Genomic DNA, 21,639 nt, shown 5'->3' on the forward strand with positions numbered 1-21,639 from the left:
AAACCGAATAGAAAATGCTCAGTACGTGGACTTGCTGTGTGTTTCCGGAAGGACCTGTTTAAACTTCCAGCTTTCGCAATTGTATCTTTTAGTCTGTCTTTTGGTGCGTGTGTTGGGGTGGTATTTGGGTCAGTCTCACAAACTAACCCAGAATGGCCAGGTACTTGAGATTGCACAAAGAACTTCGGAAGATTGGAGCGAGACAGGGGCAAAGTCAGACTGTTTGCAAAGGCGCAGAGGCGTGTGTGTGTGTTCATCAGGCTGCTTTTGAGCGACAACATCTCTCTGCCACTTGTGCCTCCTTAAATGCAGATGGCACTGGGCTAAGCTGCATGTGGGTCGGTTTTACATTCTGGGAGTAAATATCTTGGCGTTCTGCATGTTGGGTCCGCCGTATGATGGGTTTCTCCCCCCCCCCCCCCCATCGGCGGTGGATTCATTTTGTATAACCGGCACCGTCCACTTGGCGAGAGATAGCCTGGGGCACACTAATCCCACCTTCTCCGCCTCCATCTCAATCTGTGCTGCATCTGCGCCTGAGAGGAAGCAAAGTGGAAACTGTACCCTGATTTATTTATCTTTCTTTTTAATTTTGGAGGGGTGAGAAATTGAAGCATCCCTTCTCCCCCCCCCCCCCCCCCCCTCCCCTTCCATGGTTGTCAGTTTCAGTTACACCAGCTGTAAGTATCCACGTAAGAAACATTATTTTAAATTCACGGAGTATCTTGTTTTAAATTTGTTTTGGCGACAGAACTCTGCCATCAAGGCTGTAAATATTGGTTCTGGCTGATTCTTTGACATATGTTACAGGGAGAGAAGAGGGAGGGGGGTCTCTCGATAGGAAGGTTGTGGGGGTTTTAAATATATGTATATATTGCAATCCCGAATCTAACCGGTTGTAGCTCTCAGTTCCTTTGTTCCTCAACACAAGGAGATTACGAGCACACCCCTGTGAAAAATGGGAGGGGAATGGGTGGGTGGGTAACGTGTTGGACTGTGTTATTAAAGGACATTTTAAAATAAAGGGTGGATTCAACTTATTCAATGTAGCAAAGGCCCGGGCAGGGGAAATTAATCATGAGGGAGTGAAATATCGAGGCTGAAATTCAAAGGATTGTTGATGTTTTCGTCGATTCTGCCCGGGAGGTTCCAGTCCAATTGACAGGCGAGTCTCTGTGTATTAATCCCATTTTCTTTGTGTTGTTGTTGTTGCTATCTTCAATCCCACTTCCTTTTTTATGTGTGTCTTGTTGATAAAACCTTGCACACTTTAATTTCATGCCAGGTTATAAGGAGCAAATGATTCATCAATGGCACATGTTTTGTGTACCTGATTGGAAATGCTGTGTGTGTTTGGACATTTTAAACAGCTTTTTTGGGGGGGGTTTACAGCAGTGTTTGCAAACACAGTTAATTTCCCAGTTTCCTATTTTATTGTTTAAACGTCTGGGTTGTTGATAAGCAGCAGTCCTATTATCAAAGGTTGCCACCTACCCTCTTTAAACAGAGAGATTTCCCCCCTCCACCCAGGGCTTACTGTAATTAAATTGGCTGGAGAATATCAGGATGATTCAATATTACTGGGGCATTTTAATGTCCCCCCCCAACACTAACCGGATACAATTTGCTTTAAGAAGATGAGATGTCCCCTGATGGACTTGGCGGTCAGCCAGTCAGAGCCGGTCTGAGAGCTCCATTGACGTCATTGCACCAATCAGAATCAGCGAGGGCGGGACTAAACGTCAGCTGCTCAGCTCCATAAGTGGCCACATTGTAAATGATACCCTGGCAGCTGATCTGTGAGTAACATTTACATTTATTGTTCAATGTTTGACAGTGGAGGCTTCTTGCACTTTGCCTTTTCTGTACAAAATATGCATTGAAAAAGATGTTTAATTTTCTTAAGAAGCCTAAAGGGGCGTGTGTTTTTATTTAATTATATATATATATGTACAAATCAGTGTAATTTATATAATTGAGCTTCAGTAAGCTCCTTCTGACCTGTCAGATCCTTCAATACAAGTCAAAAGCTCAACACTGTCCATGTGTGTAGGTTTTGGACGGTTCTGTGGCCAATTTAATTGTGGCTGTCCTATAGCCCGGGCTCGGTGATCGTTTTGTCAAATGGATGCACCATTCAAATTGGTTTCTTTCTCTCTCTCTCGCTCTCTCTCTCGCCTGACAAACTAAGAACCTGCATATGATGCAAGAATCGCAGCACCGCTCACCTCATTCAAGCACTCGACCATTTAATGAGATTCCTTCCACCTCCCCCATTACCTTTGCAGGGAAGTATAATTCAGCAGCCTGCTGGTGTTTTAGCCAGGTTTGTCTATTTGTCTCCTTTCATCTTGGCTCTTCGTTTACCTTGTTTTTAAAAGAAAAGAAAATCATTGTCCCTGGGCCTGAGTGTAGAAGAGGTGCAATAGGAAATGGATTTTTCCCTTATGGTCTTTTCAGCAACTCTGCTTTACTCCGAGAAAAGCTCCCAAGTGAGGCAGTGGGCATTATGACATGAGTTAACCCTCCTCTCCAAGACCCCCCACCCCACCCCCACCCCAGCCCCCAGCAGTGGTTTTACAAGAGATCTCAAACTGCCTGAGCTGTCAGTGAGGAATGATGCAAAGGGACTAATTTGGGGGTGAAAGAAAAATAAATGATAAATCGATTCCAAATCAAAACAGAATTTACATTGCAGCAGACTGAGTATTTCTGAACTTTTTCACGAATTTGTGTTTAAAGTAAAAATGTCGGGGGCATGGGGATCCTTTTGACTGCTTTTGTGCTGCCCTATTTGATGAACATGCAAATTGTCCTCGTGAATTTACAGTTAGTGATTCAGGATGGCACATTCGCATTTGATCTCTGGATAGGAACGGCACATTTCAGCAAACACTGAGCGTTAATCATGTGCTGCCGGTGGGGAATCCCATGTAGGCCGAACTGGGTACGGTTCCCTTCTCTGAAAGACATTAGTGAACGGGCACCCCTCATGTTTCTGTTCCTCCTCTGCGGTGGCAAGCCCACTAATTATTAGATTACATTTTGGAACTTGCTGCGGCTGACTTGAACTCGGGACCTCTGAGGTGCTCAGTCAGTACCATTATCATGGCTGCATTGGGTTCTGAGTTATATCGCACAGTGACAACCCTGGGGGTCACGTTTGTCATGTTGCCCACATGATGAATTCTTGCATCATGGTCAATCTGCTGGATAGAGGTGCAGAGCAGAGACCACCAGCCACTGCTCCGGAGAAAGCGAGGGCAGTCAATAGGGTGCAGTCTTTTACCTCCTGAAAGAGCCTGCGACCTTTCATCAGGACTGTTAAGGGAAGTTAGCGATGCAATAAGTTTTGAGCGAGGGCTGGGTGGACCAAGGGCAAAAGGAAAGTCTCTGACTGGCTGGAAGACAGGAGAGATTGAATGACAAACAAGTTAGTCATCCCAGGGCCGAAGGGAATGGAGATGGGGCAACAAAAGATGTGCCTGGAGAGGTGTGCTGGTGGCTTGAGAGAAAAATAGAACCAGCAAGGGAAACAAAACAAAATGGAGACAGTTTACCCTCTGAAACTTTCAAACACGAGGCTGTAAGGTGCCTAATCGAAAGATGAGATGCTTTCCCTCAAGCTTGCGTTTAAGCTTCATTGGGACAGCGCAGCAGGCCGAGGATAGAGATGTCAGCGTAAGAGTAAGGTGGAGAATTGAAAATGCCAGGCCACCAGAAGTTGGAGATCAGGGTTGCGGAGAGAATGGAGATTGTTCCACAAAGCACTCACCCAATCTGTGTTTGGTCTCCCAATGTTGACAGTTTGAATGCTGAGGGACCCACGTCACAGAATTGCCCGAAATTTGGTAGCAGCAGCTGGAATTGATAGTCTGCCCTTAATATCAGAAAACGGTGCTTACGGAGCTCTGGCATGACAAAAACGGATGCAAAGACGTAAATGTGAAGCATGGAATGGTTGACCAAAACTTTGGTTACAAAGAAGATGATTTAATGGAGGGTCATGTTTTTTAAAAAAAAAGAGGGAGGGATTGAACAGAAAAAAATAGTGCCTGTCACAGCCTCAAGGAGACCCAAAGCCCTTTGCAACCAGTTAAGTACTTTTGAAGGAAATTAAAAATAGTCGAGATGTTGGAAATCTGAAATCAAACTGCAAAATTCTGAAAATGTTTCGCAGTTCTGGAAGCACCTGTGGGGAGGGAATCTGAATTAATATTTCGGGTCGATGACCTCTGTCAGAACTGGACTGATGAAAGGTCGTTGACCTGAGCTGTTAATTCCATTTCTTTCTCCACAGATGCTGCCGGAATTGCTGAGTATTTTCACCACTTTCTGTTTTTATTTGACTACTTTTTTGGACACTCAGGGCAATTTATCACGGCCACTCCACCTAACCTGCACATCTTTGGACTTGTGGGAGGAAACCGGAGCACCCAGAGGAAACCCACGCAAGCAAGGGGGAGAACGTGCTGACTCCGCACAGACAGTGACCCAAGCCGGGAATCAAACCTGGGACCCTGGAGCTGTGAAGCAACAGTGCAAAACACTGTGCTACCGTGCTGCCCTAGTTATCATTAGTCTTTTAATTCCAGATTTTTAAAAATTAGAGTTCAGATTTCACCAACTGCCCTGGGTGGCATTCAAACCCAGATCCCCAGGGTGTAACCCGGGGTCCCTGGTCAAATGACAATGCCACTATGCCAACACCTCGTTATAGAAGTGTCTTTCAGTTAGAAGCCCCCAACATAGAAAGCCACAGTTCTGTGAAATGAGGAGTGGATGAGTTATTTTCTTAAACTAAAAAATGGCTATTATCGGTTCAAATGTGTTTCAGCAAGGTTTACAAAACTAAAAACCATAGCTCATTCCTAGAAGCACAAGAACCTGGGCTGGAGGAAAGTTTTTATCCCTCCACTGGCCAAAGCACCAGCGATAATGATTGGCGCTGTTGTTTTAGGACTGTTGCTTTCCCAGTCTACGCCCTCCTGATCTTTCAAAGCCTGGGTCACAGGGCCTTGATGTTTCTCCATGATCAACGTACTGCCCACTTTGCTGGCAGGGAGGTGCCTCGCTTTGGTTTCCACTTTTTCCTTGGGAGGTGATGATATCCTTGCCACTTTTTGCTCACTCGCTTGTTTCAACGGAGCGAGTGTTTGAGACAGCGGCACGGTAGCACAGTGGTTAGCACTGTTGCTTCACAGTGCCAGGGTCCCAGGTTCGATTCCCAGCTTGGATCACTGTCTGTGTGGAGTCTGCATGTTCTCCCCGTCCCCGTGACTGCTTGGGTTTCCTCCGGATGCTCCGGTTTCATAGAACATAGAACAGTACAGGCCCTTCGGCCCACAATGTTGTGCCGACCATTTATCCTAATCTAAGATCAACCTAACCTCCACCCCTTCAATTTACTGCTGTCCAAGTGCCTGGCCAAGAGTCACTTAAATGTCCCTAATGACTCTGACTCCACCACCTCTGCTGGCAGTGCATTCCACACACCCACCACTCTCTGTGTAAAGAACCTACCTCTGAGATATCCCCTATACCTTCCTCCAATCACCTTAAAATGATGCCCCCTCGTGACAGCCTTTTCTGCCCTGGGGAAAAGTCTCTGGCTATCCACTCTATCCATGCCTCTCATCACCTTGTACAGCTCTATCAAGTCACCTCTCTGCCTTCTTCTCTCCAGTGAGAAAAGCCCTAGCTCCCTCAACCTTTCTTCATAAGACATGCCCTCCAGTCCAGGCAGCATCCTGGTAATTCTCCTCTGTACCCTCTCCAAAACATCCATATCTTTCCTACAATGAAGCGACCAGAACTGGGCACAATATTCCAAGTGTGGTCGAACTAGGGTTTTATAAAGCTGCAACAAACCTCGCGGCTCTTAAACTCAATGCCCCTGTTAATGAAAGCCATACACCATACGCCTTCTTCACAACCCTATCAACCTGGGTGGCAACTTTGAGGGATCTATGTACGTGGACTCCAAGATCCCTCTGTTCCTCCACACTTCCAAGAATCCTGCCTTTAACCTTGCATTCAACATTCAAATTCGACCTTCCAAAATGAATCACTTCACATTTATCTAGGTTGAACTCCATCTGCCACTTCTCAGCCCAGCTCTGCATCCTGTCAATGTCCTGTTGTAACCTGCAACAGCCCTCAACACAATCTACAAATGCCCCAACCTTTGTGTCATTAGCAAACTTACTAACCCACCCTTCCACTTCCTCATCCAAGTCATTTATAAAAACCACAAAGAGCAAAGGTCCCAGAACAGAACCCTGCGGGACACCACTGGTCACCGATCTCCAGGTGGAATACTTTCCATCCACTACCACTCGCTGTCTTCTTTTGGCCAGCCAATTCTGTATCCAGACAGCCAAATGTACCTGTATCCCATTCCCCCTAACTTTCTGAATGAGCCTACCATGGGAACCTCATCAAATGCCTTACTGAAATCCATGTACACCACATCCACTGCCCGACCTTCATCAATGTGTCTCGTCACATCCTCAAAGAATTCAATGAGACTTGTGAGGCATGACCTGCCCCTCACAGAAGTCCTGAAAGACGTGCTGTTAGGTGAATTAGACATTCTGAATTCTCCCTCTGTGTATCCAAACAGGCGCCGGAGTGTGGTGACTCAGGGATTTTCACAGTAACTTCAGTGCAGTGTTAATGTAAACCGACTTGTGACACTAACAAACATTATATAACAACAACTTGTATTGGTGTAGCACCTGTACTATTGTAAAACATCCCAAGGTGCTTCATGGGAGCCTTATCAAACCATATTTGACAACAATCCACATAGGGGGTTTATAAAGGCAGGTGAAGACAAACTGGTCAAAAAGGAGGCGAGGGAGGGGATTAGGGAAGGGATTCTAGAATTTAAGGCCTAGCTTACTGAAGGCACTGCCACCAATGGTGGATCGATCGAAATTGGCGATGCGCAAATCAGAATTAGGGGAGTGCAGGGATCCCAATGGCTTGTAGGGCTGGAGGAAGCAGCAAAGGTGAGGAGACATGGAGCAATTTGAGAAAGAAGATGAGAATGTTGAAATCAAGATGTTGCCAGGCCAGGATCCAAACAAATCAGCAAGCACCGAGGGGATGGCGGAGTGTCAATGGTGCAAGTTAGGAAGGAGGCCAAGTTTAGATAAGATGGGAGGTCGGCCAGGAGAGTTGAGTCCGAACGTCTGGATGAGGGTTGCAGTAACAGATCAGCGGAGACGGGGTCAGAACGGGGATGACGCCATAAAGGTGGAAATGGGCGGCCTGGTTAGGGGGGCGGGGGGGGGGGGATGGATATGTGGTCAGAGGCTCATCTCGGTGGGTAAATACGACATGTAAGGGGGCAGCGCAGTGGTGCAGTGGTTAGCACTGTGCCTCACGGCACCGAGGTCCCGGGTTCAATCCCAGCTCTGGGTCATTGTCCGTGTGGAGTTTGCACATTCTCCCCGTGTTTGCGTGGGTTTCGCCCCCACAACCCAAACGTGCAGGGTAGGTGGATTGGCCGCGCTAAATTGCCCCTTAATTGGAAAAAAAAAATGAATTGGGGACTCTAAGTTTATTTATTTTTTAAATATGACCGGTAAGGTTGAAGCTGAATCAGACTGTTCACAATCTCCAAAGGGAAGGGAAGGAGCTTGTGGCAGAGACTGAAGGCAATTAACATTTAATTGGACAAAACCTCAACTCGTGCAATACTGGGGGTCAACGAAGCAGCGTGCAAATCCGAGGCGGTGGTGATGAGGTAGAATTGGGGCGTTGTCAGCACGTGTGTGGAACCTGGCATTCTGCTGTTTGATAATAATGACGGTGAAACATGGGAGAAGGCCACACAAGCTCCCCTCGGACATTCCCCAGTGAGCAGCTACAGAACACACACTATCGATTGCATTCTAACAATACCCACCCTAATACCTGGGGAAGAGGAGTCTATAAATAAGAAGAAGCAAAAATAACTTTTTAGAGGGAAAAATGAGATTGACCTTGATCGCGGAAACAATGGTGTTATTCAAATTGTTCAGCATTCAGCAGCACATTAAAAAAATAAAGACACGAGTAGGAACTTGAACGACACTAGACACATTTAAGTGCTCATGAGCTATAAAATCCTTTTCAGAGTTTCATAGTTTAATTACTCGGGATGTCACTGGTGGAATAAACGTGATGTTTTATCTTCCGTGATTGTAGCTCTGACTTTGACGCTTTCTGTCTGCGATCCGCTTTCTGCAACCTATTCCTTGTGCTCCGTTTCACATCTTGCCTCTGTTTCCATCCCTGTCTGCTGGCTTTCAGTCTTCCCCCTCTCCGTATTGATGAAGGTCACTCCTTTTTTCCTCCTCTGGAATCATTGTTCCAGTGGCAGCCGACATAGGCCGACTCAGCTTGTGTCTGTGGCAACGAACGGTTCTGTGACACCGGGCGTTGATAATAAGCAGGCAAAAAATATATTAAAATCGGGAGTCGGTATCGGGCATTCTCAGGTCAGCTATAGTGTGATCAAGTGCAAAGTGAATTTGCCGATTGGTGTTTGCAATTTTTATCCCAGTAGTGAACCTGGGAATTCTCCCCGAAGGATTGTGAATTTGGAACACCTCCCTTTCCTCAGTCACGTTTGTCCTTCAGAACTGAGGCTGCCTTCTCTGACTGGCCCTGAGAGGGCTGGGATCGCATTGCACAGATAACAAGTGTACAACTGTTGCACTTTCCCCAAGAAACCAGTGATTAAATGTCCTGGGAGGTTTTGTTCCATTTGATAGGATTCAGCAATAGAATTGAAAAGAGTAGCCTTTCTTCCTGGTCCATCTCAGACACTTCCCTTCCCTTCCTTGATCTTTCTGTCTCCATTTCCGGCAATAGACTATCCACTAATATCCACTACAAGCCCACTGACTCCCACAGCTATCTGGACTACAGCTCTTCACACTCTACACCCTGTAAGGACTCCATCCCTTTCTCTCAACTCCTTCGCCTCCGTCGCATTTGTTCCGATGATGCCACTTTCCAAAATGGTGCTTCGAAAATGTGTTCCTTCATCCTCGACCGTGATTTCCCACCTACAGTGTGCGGTCCACCTCCCACGCCACTACCCTCACCCCCTCCACTCCCTCCCAGAACAAGGTTAGAGTCCCCCTCGTTCTCACATTCCATCCCACCAGCCTCCGTTTGCAAAGCATAATCCTCCGCCATTTTCGCCAACTCCAGCGTGATGCCACCACCAAACACACCTTCCCTTCACTCCCTCTGTCAGTATTCCGCAGAGACCATTCCCTCCGAGACAATCTAGTCCACTCCTCCACCATACCCAGTACCTCTCCCATCACCCATGGCACCTTCCCATGCAATCGCAGAAGGTGGAACACCTGCCCCTTTACCTCTTCCATGCTTAACATCCCAGGCCCAAAACACTCATTCCAGGTTAAGCAGCGTTTCACTTGCATCTCTTCCAATTTGGTCTATTGCATTCGCTGCTCCCAATGTGGTCTCCTCTATATCGGAGAGACCAAACGCAGACTGGGTGATCGCTTTGCTGAGCATCTTCGGTCTGTGCACATTCAGGACCCTGACCTTCCTGTTGCTTGTCATTTTAACAAAAGACCCTGCTCCCATGCCCACATGTCTGTTTTTGACCTGCTGCTATGTTCCAGTGAAGCGCAACGCAAACTGGAGGAACAACATCTCATCTTCCGGTTAGGCTACAGCCTTCCGGTCTCAACATCGAATTCAACAACTTCAGATGATCTACCCCACCTCGACCCATTTGTTTTCATTTCATTTTAACTGTCTTTTACCATTTCTTTCTTTCTTAATATATATTTAATTCCCTCCCCCCCCCCCCCCCCCCCCAATCTTATCCACCTTTCCTTCATCTTTCTCCTCTTTACTTCCCCCTTCCCCTCCCCCCACACCAACAGTTCATCCTCTGATGTTAGTTTCCCTGCTGTTTGACCTTTCACATCTTTTGTCCTCTCTGGGGGCTGCCATTAGCACTCTTTCCCCTTGGTTTCTGTGGCCATTAGCACCCGGTTTCCCTGGGTTTCTGTGACTATGACTCATCTTTCATTCTCACTCCACACTATAAATATTTCCCACTTTCTCTGTCTGTTAGCTTTGACAAAGAGTCATCGGACTCGAAATGAGTCAGAATACAGGCGGGAGATAGAGAACCTAGTGGAGTGGTGTAGCGACAACAATCTCTCCCTCAATGCCAGCAAAACTAAAGAGCTGGTCATTGACTTCAGGAAGCAAAGTACTGTACACACCCCTGTCAGCATCAACGGGGCCGAGGTGGAGATGGTTAGCAGTTTCAAGTTCCTAGGGGTGCACATCTCCAAAAATCTAGCCTGGTCCACCCACGTCGACGCTACCACCAAGAAAGCACAACAGCGCCTATACGTCCTCAGGAAACTAAGGAAATTCGACATGTCCACATTAACCCGCACCAACTTTTACAGATGCACCATAGAAAGCATCCTATCGGGCTGCATCACAGCCTGGTATGGCAACTGCTCGGCCCAGGACCGCAAGAAACTTCAGTGAATGTTTTGTTACGCTCTTGACGTAGCAGAAGCTGCTTCCTTGATGTGCACTCTGACAAAGGAAGGTTCAGACTTGGAGATAGCTTTAACACGTTTATTAAACTATTAACAATTCTCCTACTTGGATTCGACTCTACTGTTAATCCTGAAATAGCTACTCAGACTGACTAACCAGTCTGCTACAATCCACGTGGTGGGTGTGATGTGTTGAATCAACCCTGTGTACTCACTGAGTGTCTCCACTGGAATGAGACTGAGCATGTGTGATGTGGCCTTTATATGAGTTGGTGTAATGCCCTCCTGTGGTAGTGTCAGCTCTGTGTGTATCGTGAATGCTCATTGGTCGTGTCCTATCTTACTGGCCTATTGGTTGACTGTCTGTGTGTCATGTCTCTGGTGTTCCCTCTAATGTCTAGCGAGGTGTAGCGTATGTACATTAACCCTTTGTGTACTTACAGTGATGTATATTACCACAGTGAACACCGCCCAGTCCATCACACGAACCTGCCTCCCATCCATTGACTCCATCTATACCTCCCGCTGCCTGGGGAAAGCGGGCAGCATAATCAAAGATCCCTCCCACCCGGCTTACTCACTCTTCCAACTTCTTCCATCGGGCAGGAGATACAGAAGTCTGAGAACACGCACGAACAGACTCAAAAACAGCTTCTTCCCCACTGTCACCAGACTCCTAAATGACCCTCTTATGGACTGACCTCATTAACACTACACCCTGTATGCTTCATCCAATGCCGGTGCTTATGTAGTTACATTGTATATGTTGTGTTGCCCTATTATTTATTTTCTTTCATTCCCTTTTCTTCCCATGTACTTATTTTTTTTAAAAATATATTTATTAAAGTTTTTTAACACAATTTTTCACCCTTACAAACAATAACCCCCCCCTCGTAACAAAATAACAAGAAATCGTGCAGAGCAAGATATATACATGGTGAAAACGATATGTTACATAGCTTTGTACACTGGCTCTCTCCCGCACGTGCCTGTTTCCCCGATCCTTCATGTTTTCTCTTGCTCATCCACCCTTCCAGGCAAGCCCCCAATCCCCCCCTCAAGGTTGCTGCTGCTGCTGACCGACCTTCCTCTAATGCTCCGCGAGGTAGTCTAGGAACGGTTGCCACCACCTGTAGAACCCCTGCGCAGACCCTCTCAAGGCAAACTTAATCCTCGCCAGCTTTATGAACCCAGCCATATCGTTTATCCAGGCCTCCATGCTGGGGGGCTTCGCCTCCTTCCACATTAGCAAGATCCTTCGCCGGGCTACTAGGGACGCAAAGGCCAGAATGCCGGCCTCTTTCGCCTCCTGCACTCCCGGCTCGTCCACTACTCCAAATATTGCTAGCCCCCAGCTTGGCTTGACCCGGACTTTCACCACCTGAGATATTGCTCCCGCCACACCTCTCCAGAACCCCTCCAGTGCCGGGCATGACCAAAACATATGGACATGGTTCGCCGGGCTCCCTGAGCACCTTCCACATCTGTCCTCTACCCCAAAGAACCTACTCAACCTCGCCCCTTCAAGTGCGCTCTGTGAACCACCTTAAATTGTATCAGGCTGAGCCTGGCACACGAGGAGGAGGAATTAACCCTACCTAGGGCATCAGCCCACAGACCTTCCTCGGTCTCCTCCCCCAGCTCCTCCTCCCATTTACCCTTCAACTCTTCTACCAGCGCTTCCCCCTCTTCTTTCATCTCCTGGTATATTGCCGACACCTTGCCCTCCCCGACCCATACACCCGAGATCACCCTGTCTTGAACTTCTTGTGCCGGGAGCAACGGGAATTCCCTCACCTGTCGCCTCACAAACGCCCTCACCTGCATGTATCTAAAAGCATTTCCCGGGGGTATCTCAAACTTCTCCTCCAGTGCCCCTAGGCTCGCAAACGTCCCGTCAATGAACAGGTCCCCCATTCTTCTAATCCCCGCCCGATGCCAGCTCTGAAACCCCCCGTCCATCCTCCCCGGGACAAACCGGTGGTTACCCCTGATCGGGGACCACACCGAGGCTGCCATTGCACCCCTGTGCCGTCTCCACTGGCCCCAGATCCTTAGCGCTGCCGCCACCACCGGGCTCGTGGTATACATTGATGGCGAGAGCGGCAGCGGTGCCGTCACCAACGCCCCCAGGCTCGTTCCTTTACAGGACGCCATCTCCATCCTCTTCCATGCCGCCCCCTCTCCCTCCATCACCCACTTGCGGATCATCGCCACATTTGCTGCCCAGTAGTAGCTCCCTAGGTTTGGCAGCGCCAACCCTCCTCGGTCCCTACTGCGTTCCAGGAACCCTCTCCTTACCCTCGGGGTCCTATTCGCCCACACAAACCCCATAATGCTCCTGCCTACTCTCTTAAAAAAGGCCTTGGTGATCATGATGGGAAGGCACTGAAACACAAAGAGAAACCTCGGAAGGACCACCATTTTGACCGACTGCACTCTACCCGCTAGCGAGAGTGGTAACATGTCCCATCTTTTGAAGTCCTCCTCCATTTGCTACACCAACCTCGTCAGATTCAGTTTATGTAGGGCCCCCCAACTCCTGGCTAATCTGGATCCCCAGGTACCGAAAGCTCCCCTCCGCCCTCCTCAGCGGTAGATCCCCTATCCCCCTTTCTTGGTCCCCTGCCTGTACTACAAAAAGCTCACTCTTCCCTACATTGAGCTTTTAGCCCGAAAACTCCCCAAACTCCCTTAGAGTCTGCATGACCTCCACCATCCCCTCCGTTGGATCCACCACATACAGCAACAGGTCATCCGCATAAAGCGACACCCGATGCTCTTCTCCCCCTCGGACCACCCCCCTCCATTTCCTAGACTCCCTCAATGACATGGCCAAGGTTCGATCGCCAATGCAAACAACAGGGGGGACAGGGGGTACCCCTGCCTCGTCCCTTGGTACAGTCAAAAGTACTCCGACCTCCGCCGGTTCGTCACTACACTCGCCACCGGGGCCCTGTAAAGGAGCTTAACCCAACTGATAAACCCTCCCCCAAACCCAAACCTACGCAGCACCTCCCAGAGGTACTCCCACTCCACTCGGTCGAAGGCCCTCTCCGCGTCCACAGCCGCCACCATCTCCGCCTCTCCCTCCTCCGATGGCACCATTACCACGTTTAAGAGCCGCCGCACACCTGCGTTCAGCTGCCCGCCCCCCACCAATCCCGCCTGGTCCCCGTGGACCACCCCCGGGACACAGCCCCCGATCCCCGCAGCCAGCACCCCCGCCAGCAACCCAGCATCCACACCGAGGCGCGAGATCGGCCCGCACGACCCACACCGCATTGGACCCCCGCCCCGCCCCAGGACCAAAGAAACCGTCGCCTCCGACACCGCCGGGGGCAGGGTCCCCCCCTCTCCTGCCTCATTAAAGGTCCTCACTAGTAGCGGGGCCAACAGGTCTACGTACTTCCTGTAGAACTCCACCGGGAACCCATCCGGTCCCGGGCCCTTCCCTGCCTGCATGCTCCCCAAACCCTTGCTCAGCTCCTCCAACCCAATTGGTGCCCCCAAACCAGCCACCTCCCGCTCCTCCACTGTTGGGAATCCCAGTTGGTCTAGAAATCCTCTCATCCCCTCTTCCCCCGCTGGGGGCTGGGATCTGTACAGATCCTCACAGAAGGCCCTGAACACCTCGTTTATTTTTGTCGCACTCCGCACCGTGGCTCCCCTTCCATCCCCGACTCCCCCCATCTCCCTCGCCGCCATCCTCCTACGGAGCCGGTGTGCCAGCATCCGACCCACCCCTTCCCCATACTCGTAGGTCGCCCCCTGCGCCACCCCCCCCCGCCCCCCACCGCGGCCAACAGGCCAAACTCCGCCTGGAGACGTCGCCCCTCCCCAAGCAATCCCTCCCCAGGGGCCCCCGCATATCTCCCGTCCACTCCCAAAATCTCCCCCACCAACTTCTCCCCCTCCATGCCTCCCATCCCCTCCCTATGAGCCCCGATGGAGACCAGCTCTCCCCTGATCACCGCCCTCAACGTCTCCCATACCACCCCCACCTGCACCTCCCCGCCGTCGCCGGCCTCCAAATACCCCTCGACGCACCCCCTCACCCTCCCACACACCACCCCATCCGCTAGCAGTCCCACATCCAGCCGCCACAGCGGGCGTCGGTCCCTCTCCTCTCCCAGCTCCAGTTCCACCCAGTGGGGGTCGTGATCCGAAACGGCCACGGCCGAACACTCTCGGGATGAGCGCCCTGCCCAGGACAAAGAAATCCATCCGGGAGTGGGCCCTGTGCACGTGGGAGAAAAAGGAAAATTCCATGGCCTGCGGCCTAGCAAACCTCCATGGGTCCACTCCCCCCATCTGATCCATAAACCCCCTAAGCTCCCTGGCCGCCACCGGCCTCTTTCCAGTCCTTGATCTGGAGCGGTCCAGTGCTGGGTCCAACACCGTGTTGAAGTCCCCACCCGTTATCACCCGTGTTGAAGTCCCCACCCGGCTCACACCCCCCGCCAACCAGGCACCCCCCCCCTCCCCCGCCGCCGACTTGCCATCTCCTTTTCTAGGCCAGTCCCGTGTCCGCGCCGCCTTCACCCTCCAGTCCCCCAGCCGGGAGACCCCCGCCCCGACCACCTCTTCTGTGTCCCATTCCCTTTTTTCGGCCAGTGCAGCATCAACCCTCCCCCCCCCCCCCCCCCCCCCCCCCCGCTAGACCCCTGTCTAGCTTTTTTGCTCCCCCCATATCACTCCCGTAAGTCAGCTGACACCTGCTGACCCCGGCTTCCCCCGCCGTCTCATTGCCCTCCCCGTGTGGGAATCTCCCAATCAGTGTGCGTTCCTCCATTCCCCTTCCTGCCTTTCTTCCCTAGCGCGGGGAAAACTCTGCGCTTTCCGAAGCCTACCCCGCCCCCTCTGGGGCAGCTCCTGTCGCGGCCTTGTCTCTTTCCCCAAGCCCACATAACATTTCCTGCGCGTGGTTGACCCCCTATGTACAACAACCATCACACATCAAACATCCCCCCCACCCTCACAAACCCTCAATTTGAGTCCAACTGTCCGGTTTGTATGAAGGTCCACGCCTCTTCAGGCGTTTCGAAGCAATAGTGTTGATCCTTGTGTGCGACCCACAGTCGTGCTGGCTGCAGCATTCCGAATCGCACTCCTTTCCTCCAGTTCCACCCAGTGGGGGTCGTGATCCGAAACGGCCACGGCCGAACACTCTCGGGATGAGCGCCCTGCCCAGGACAAAGAAATCCATCCGGGAGTGGGCCCTGTGCACGTGGGAGAAAAAGGAAAATTCCATGGCCTGCGGCCTAGCAAACCTCCATGGGTCCACTCCCCCATCTGATCCATAAACCCCCTAAGCTCCCTGGCCGCCACCGGCCTCTTTCCAGTCCTTGATCTGGAGCGGTCCAGTGCTGGGCCCGGTTGAAACCCGCTCTCCTCTTTGCAGCCTCAGTGCTCCAGTCCGGGTATATTCGGATCTCTGCATTGTCCCACCTGCTGCTCCGCTCCTTCTTGGCCCATTTCAGGACCCTCTCTCTGTCCGTGAAACGGTGAAATCTCACCACCATAGCCCTTGGCGGCTCGTTGGCATTGGGCCTCCTCGCCAACACCCGGTGTGCCCCATCCAGCTCCAGCGGCCCCGAAGGGGCCTCCGCGCCCATCATCGCCCCGAGCATCGTGCTCGCGTATGCCCCGGCATCGGCCCCCTCCACTCCTTCAGGGAGACGCAGGATCCGCAGGTTCGTTCTCCTCGACCTGTTCTCCAGGTCTTCGAGTCTTCCCGCCCACCTCTTGTGCAGCGCCTCGTGCTGCTCTACTCTCACCGCCAGGCCCAAGATCTCGTCCTCATTCTCACTGACTCTTTTCTGTACCTCCTGGATCTTAGCTTCGTGGGCCTTCTGGGTCATCCCTAGTCCTTCAATTGCCGACAACATAGGTGCCAGCATCTCCTTCCGCAGCTCCTCGAAGCAGTGTTTGATGAACTCAAAGAATAAAGAACAAAGAAATGTACAGCACAGGAACAGGCCCTTCGGCCCTCCAAGCCCGTGCCGACCATGCTGCCCGACTAAACTACAATCTTCTACACTTCCTGGGTCCGTATCCTTCTATTCCCATCCGATTCATATATTTGTCAAGATGCCCCTTAAATGTCCCTATCGTCCCTGCTTCCACTACCTCCTCAGGTAGCGAGTTCCAGGCACCCACTACCCTCTGCATAAAAAACTTGCCTCGTACATCTACTCTAAACCTTGCCCCTCTCACCTTAAACCTATGCCCCCTAGTAATTGACCCCTCTACCCTGGGGAAAAGCCTCTGACTATCCACTCTGTCTATGCCCCTCATAATTTTGTATACCTCTATCAGGTCTCCCCTCAACCTCCTTCGTTCCAGTGAGAACAAACCGAGTTTATTCAACCACTCCTCATAGCTAATGCCCTCCATACCAGGCAACATTCTGGTAAATCTCTTCTGCACCCTCTCTAAAGCCTCCACATCCTTCTGGTAGTGTGGCGACCAGAATTGAACACTATACTCCAAGTGTGGCCGAACTAAGGTTCTATACAGCTGCAACATGACTTGCCAATCCTTATACTCAATGCCCCGGCCAATGAAGGCAAGCATGCCGTATGCCTTCTTGACTACCTTCTCCACCTGTGTTGCCCCTTTCAATGACCTGTGGACCTGTACTCCTAGATCTCTTTGACTTTCAATACTCTTGAGGGTTCTACCATTCACTGTATATTCCCTACCTGCATTAGACCTTCCAAAATGCATTACCTCACATTTGTCCGGATTAAACTCCATCTGCCATCTCTCCGCCCAAGTCTCCAGACAATCTAAATCCTGCTGTATCCTCCGACAGTCCTCATCGCTATCCGCAATTCCACCAACCTTTGTGTCGTCTGCAAACTTACTAATCAGACCAGTTACATTTTCCTCCAAATCATTTATATATACTACAAAGAGCAAAGGTCCCAGCACTGATCCCTGTGGAACACCACTGGTCACAGCCCTCCAATTAGAAAAGCATCCCTCCATTGCTACTCTCTGCCTTCTATGGCCTAGCCAGTTCTGTATCCACCTTGCCAGCTCACCCCTGATCCCGTGTGACTTCACCTTTTGTACTAGTCTACCATGAGGGACCTTGTCAAAGGCCTTACTGAAGTCCATATCGACAACATCCACTGCCCTACCTGCATCAATCATCTTAGTGACCTCCTCGAAAAACTCTTATCAAGTTAGTGAGACACGACCTCCCCTTCACAAAACCGTGCTGCCTCTCACTAATACGTCCATTTGCTTCCAAATGGGAGTAGATCCTGTCTCGAAGAATTCTCTCCAGTAATTTCCCTACCACTGAAGTAAGGCTCACCGGCCTGTAGTTCCCGGGATTATCCTTGCTACCCTTCTTAAACAGAGGAACAACATTGGCTATTCTCCAGTCCTCCGGGACATCCCCTGAAGACAGCGAGGATCCAAAGATTTCTGTCAAGGCCTCAGCAATTTCCTCTCCAGCCTCCTTCAGTATTCTGGGGTAGATCCCATCAGGCCCTGGGGACTTATCTACCTTAATATTTTTTAAGACACCCAACACCTCGTCTTTTTGGATCACAATGTGACCCAGGCTATCTACACCCCCTTCTCCAGACTCAACATCTACCAATTCCTTCTCTTTGGTGAATACTGATGCAAAGTATTCATTTAGTACCTCGCCCATTTCCTCTGGCTCCACACATAGATTCCCTTGCCTATCCTTCAGTGGGCCAACCCTTTCCCTGGCTACCCTCTTGCTTTTTATGTACATGTAAAAAGCCTTGGGATTTTCCTTAACCCTATTTGCCAATGACTTTTCGTGACCCCTTCTAGCCCTCCTGACTCCTTGCTTAAGTTCCTTCCTACTTTCCTTATATTCCACGCAGGCTTCGTCTGTTCCCAGCCTTTTAGCCCTGACAAATGCCTCCTTTTTCTTTTTGACGAGGCCTACAATATCACTCGTCATCCAAGGTTCCCGAAAATTGCCGTATTTATCTTTCTTCCTCACAGGAACATGCCGGTCCTGTATTCCTTTCAACTGCCACTTGAAAGCCTCCCACATGTCAGATGTTGATTTGCCCTCAGACATCCGCCCCCAATCTATGTTCTTCAGTTCCCGCCTAATATTGTTATAATTAGCCTTCCCCCAATTTAGCACATTCATCCTCGGACCACTCTTATCCTTGTCCACCAGTACTTTAAAACTTACTGAATTGTGGTCACTGTTACCGAAATGCTCCCCTACTGAAACATCTACCACCTGGCCGGGCTCATTCCCCAATACCAGGTCCAGTACCGCCCCTTCCCTAGTTGGACTGTCTACATATTGTTTTAAGAAGCCCTCCTGGATGCTCCATACAAACTCTGCCCCGTCTAAGCCCCTGGCACTAAGTGAGTCCCAGTCAATATTGGGGAAGTTGAAGTCACCCATCACCACAACTCTGTTGGTTTTACTCTTTTCCAAAATCTGTCTACCTATCTGCTCCTCTATCTCCCGCTGGCTGTTGGGAGGCCTGTAGTATACCCCCAACATTGTGACTGCACCCTTCTTATTCCTGATTTCTACCCATATAGCCTCACTGCCCTCTGAGGTGTCCTCTCGAAGTACAGCTGTGATATTCTCCCGAACAAGTAGCGCAACTCCGCCTCCCCTTTTACATCCCCCTCTATCCCGCCTGAAACATCTAAATCCTGGAACATTTAGCTGCCAATCCTGCCCTTCCCTCAACCAGGTCTCTGTAATGGCAACAACATCATAGTTCCAAGTACTAATCCAAGCTCTAAGTTCATCTGCCTTACCCGTAATGCTCCTTGCATTAAAACATATGCACTTTAGGCCACCAGACCCGCTGTGTTCAGCAACTTCTCCTTGTCTGCTCTGCCTCAGAGCCACACTGTCCCTATTCCCTAGTTCTCCCTCAATGCTCTCACCTTCTGGCCTATTGCTCCTGTGCCCACCCCCCTGCCATACTAGTTTAAACCGTCCCATGTGACACTAGCAAACCACGCGGCCAGGATATTTATGCCTCTCCGGTTTAGATGCAACCCGTCCTTCTTATACAGGTCACACCTGCCCCGGAAGAGCTCCCAGTGGTCCAGATAATAGAAACCCTCCCTCCTACACCAGCTGTTTAGCCACGTGTTTAGCTGCTCTATCTTCCTATTTCTAGCCTCACTGGCACGTGGCACAGGGAGTAATCCCGAGATTACAACCCTCGAGGTCCTGTCTTTTAACTTTCTGCCTAGCTCCCTGAACTCCTGCTGCAGGACCCCATGCCCCTTCCTGCCTATGTCGTTAGTACCAATATGTACAACGACCTCTGCCTGTTTGCCCTCCCCCTTCAGGATGCCCTCTACCCGTTTGGAGACATCCTGGACCCTGGCACCAGGGAGGCAACATACCATCCTGGAGTCTCTTTCACGTCCACAGAAGCGCCTATCTGTGCCCCTGACTATAGAGTCCCCTATTACTATTACTCTTCTGCGCTTTGACCCTCCCTTCTGAACATCAGAGCCAGCCGTGGTGCAACTGCTCTGGCTGCTGCTGTTTTCCCCTGATAGGCTATCCCCCCTGACAGTATCCAAAGTGGTATATCTGTTCGAGAAGGGGACAACAACAGGGGATTCCTGCACTGACTGCCTGCCCTTTCTGGTGGTCACCCATTTCTCTGCCTGCACCTTGGGTGTGACCACATTTACATAACTGCGATCTATGACGCTTTCCGCCACCTGCATGCTCCTAAGTGCATCCAATTGCTGCTCCAACCGAACCATGCGGTCTGTGAGGAGCTCCAGTTGGGTGCACTTTCTGCAGATGAAGCCATCCGGGACGCTGGAAGCCTCCCGGACCTGCCACATCTCACAGTCAGAGCACTGCACCCCTCTAACTGACATTGCGTCAATTAATTAAAATTAAAATTTGTCTTTTTTAATAATATTTTAACAAAAATTTCAAAGTTACTGTCAACTATCTGTTTCCTAGCACTAGATTTCTAATAGAAATGCAATAGCTAACTATAGTACTCTCCGATCTCTGGCTTAGATATCCCTCTAAATTATAATTAAGTTATTATGTTTAATTAGTTACCAAATACTCAAATTTTTTTTAAAATTTAGTGTAGAATCCCCACCAGCCACTCTGGCCACAGCTTTTCTGTGATGTCACTTCAGTTTCCCCCCGACACACACAATTTGAAAAAAGGTATAAAAGTAAAAATGAGTAAAAATCACTTACTTACCTTCTTACCTTCTGAGTGTCTTAGATGTTCTCAGGTTCTCTCGCTGACAGAGGCTGCTCCTCCACCTCTGAACCTTGACCTGCACAATGCTAATAATATAATAATAATATAATATGGCACTTACCTCACACCAATGGGTCTTATTATTAGGTTAGAAGAGGAGGGCGGGTGGGAGACACTACACGTGTAGTGTCTCGGGTTTCCTCTCCACCAGAATTTATTGGTTGGAGGGGGGGGGGGACTTCCCAGAGGTCCGCGGGTCGAACTTCCAGTTCCCGCCTTCTATAAAAACAAATAAAACAGAAAAGAAGAACAGACACGGGACCAGGTAAGGGTTTTTAAATTCACTACTCACCTCCCAGAAGGCCCCTGCGCACCGCTGCCGCCGAAATCCAAAGGGCTGCTCCTGTAAAGGTAAGGCTTTTTTAAAGTAAGTACTCACCTCCCAGAAGGCCCCTGCGCACCGCTGCCGCCGAAATCCAAAGGGCTGCTCCTGTAAAGGTAAGGCTTTTTTAAAGTAAGTACTCACCTCCCAGAAGGACCCTGCGCACCGCTGCCGCCGAAATCCAAAGGGCTGCTCCTGTAAAGGCAAGGCTTTTTTAAAGTAAGTACTCACCTCCCAGAAGGACCCTGTGCACCGCTGCCGCCGAAATCCAAAGGGCTGCTCCTGTAAAGGTAAGGCTTTTTTAAAGTAAGTACTCACCTCCCAGAAGGCCCCTGCGCACCGCTGCCGCCGAAATCCAAAGGGCTGGTCCTGTAAAGGTAAGGCTTTTTTTTTCAGCTCCGGCCCGCACTCCACTTTGACCCGGCCGCCGCCATTTTGCTTTTCTTCCCTCACTTCTCCCGCT

The 21,639-nt window shown here is 50.2% G+C and overlaps 1 protein-coding gene across 8 annotated transcripts in view; it reads left to right on the top strand.

Moving 5' to 3' along the window:
* The first annotated feature begins 44 nt into the window (after window positions 1-44).
* The window catches only part of klhl17 (kelch-like family member 17), a 110,017-nt gene continuing 88,422 nt past the window's right edge, over window positions 45-21,639 (top strand). For 3 of the 8 annotated variants that reach the window (XM_072477962.1, XM_072477963.1, XM_072477961.1), the window contains exons 1-2: window positions 47-680; window positions 1,635-1,799. Coding sequence is in view for 3 of the 8 variants with exons in the window: in XM_072477957.1 (XP_072334058.1) it covers window positions 2,201-2,326 (126 nt within the window). In the remaining 5 variants the exon portion in view is untranslated. Of the gene's footprint in view, window positions 681-1,634; window positions 1,800-2,191; window positions 2,327-21,639 lie in introns of all 8 variants that reach the window. The other 5 variants (XM_072477965.1, XM_072477964.1, XM_072477957.1 and 2 more) reach the window with 4 other exon arrangements.

Source organism: Scyliorhinus torazame, chromosome 16, assembly GCF_047496885.1.
Source record: "Scyliorhinus torazame isolate Kashiwa2021f chromosome 16, sScyTor2.1, whole genome shotgun sequence".
NCBI classification, from domain to species: domain Eukaryota; kingdom Metazoa; phylum Chordata; class Chondrichthyes; order Carcharhiniformes; family Scyliorhinidae; genus Scyliorhinus; species Scyliorhinus torazame.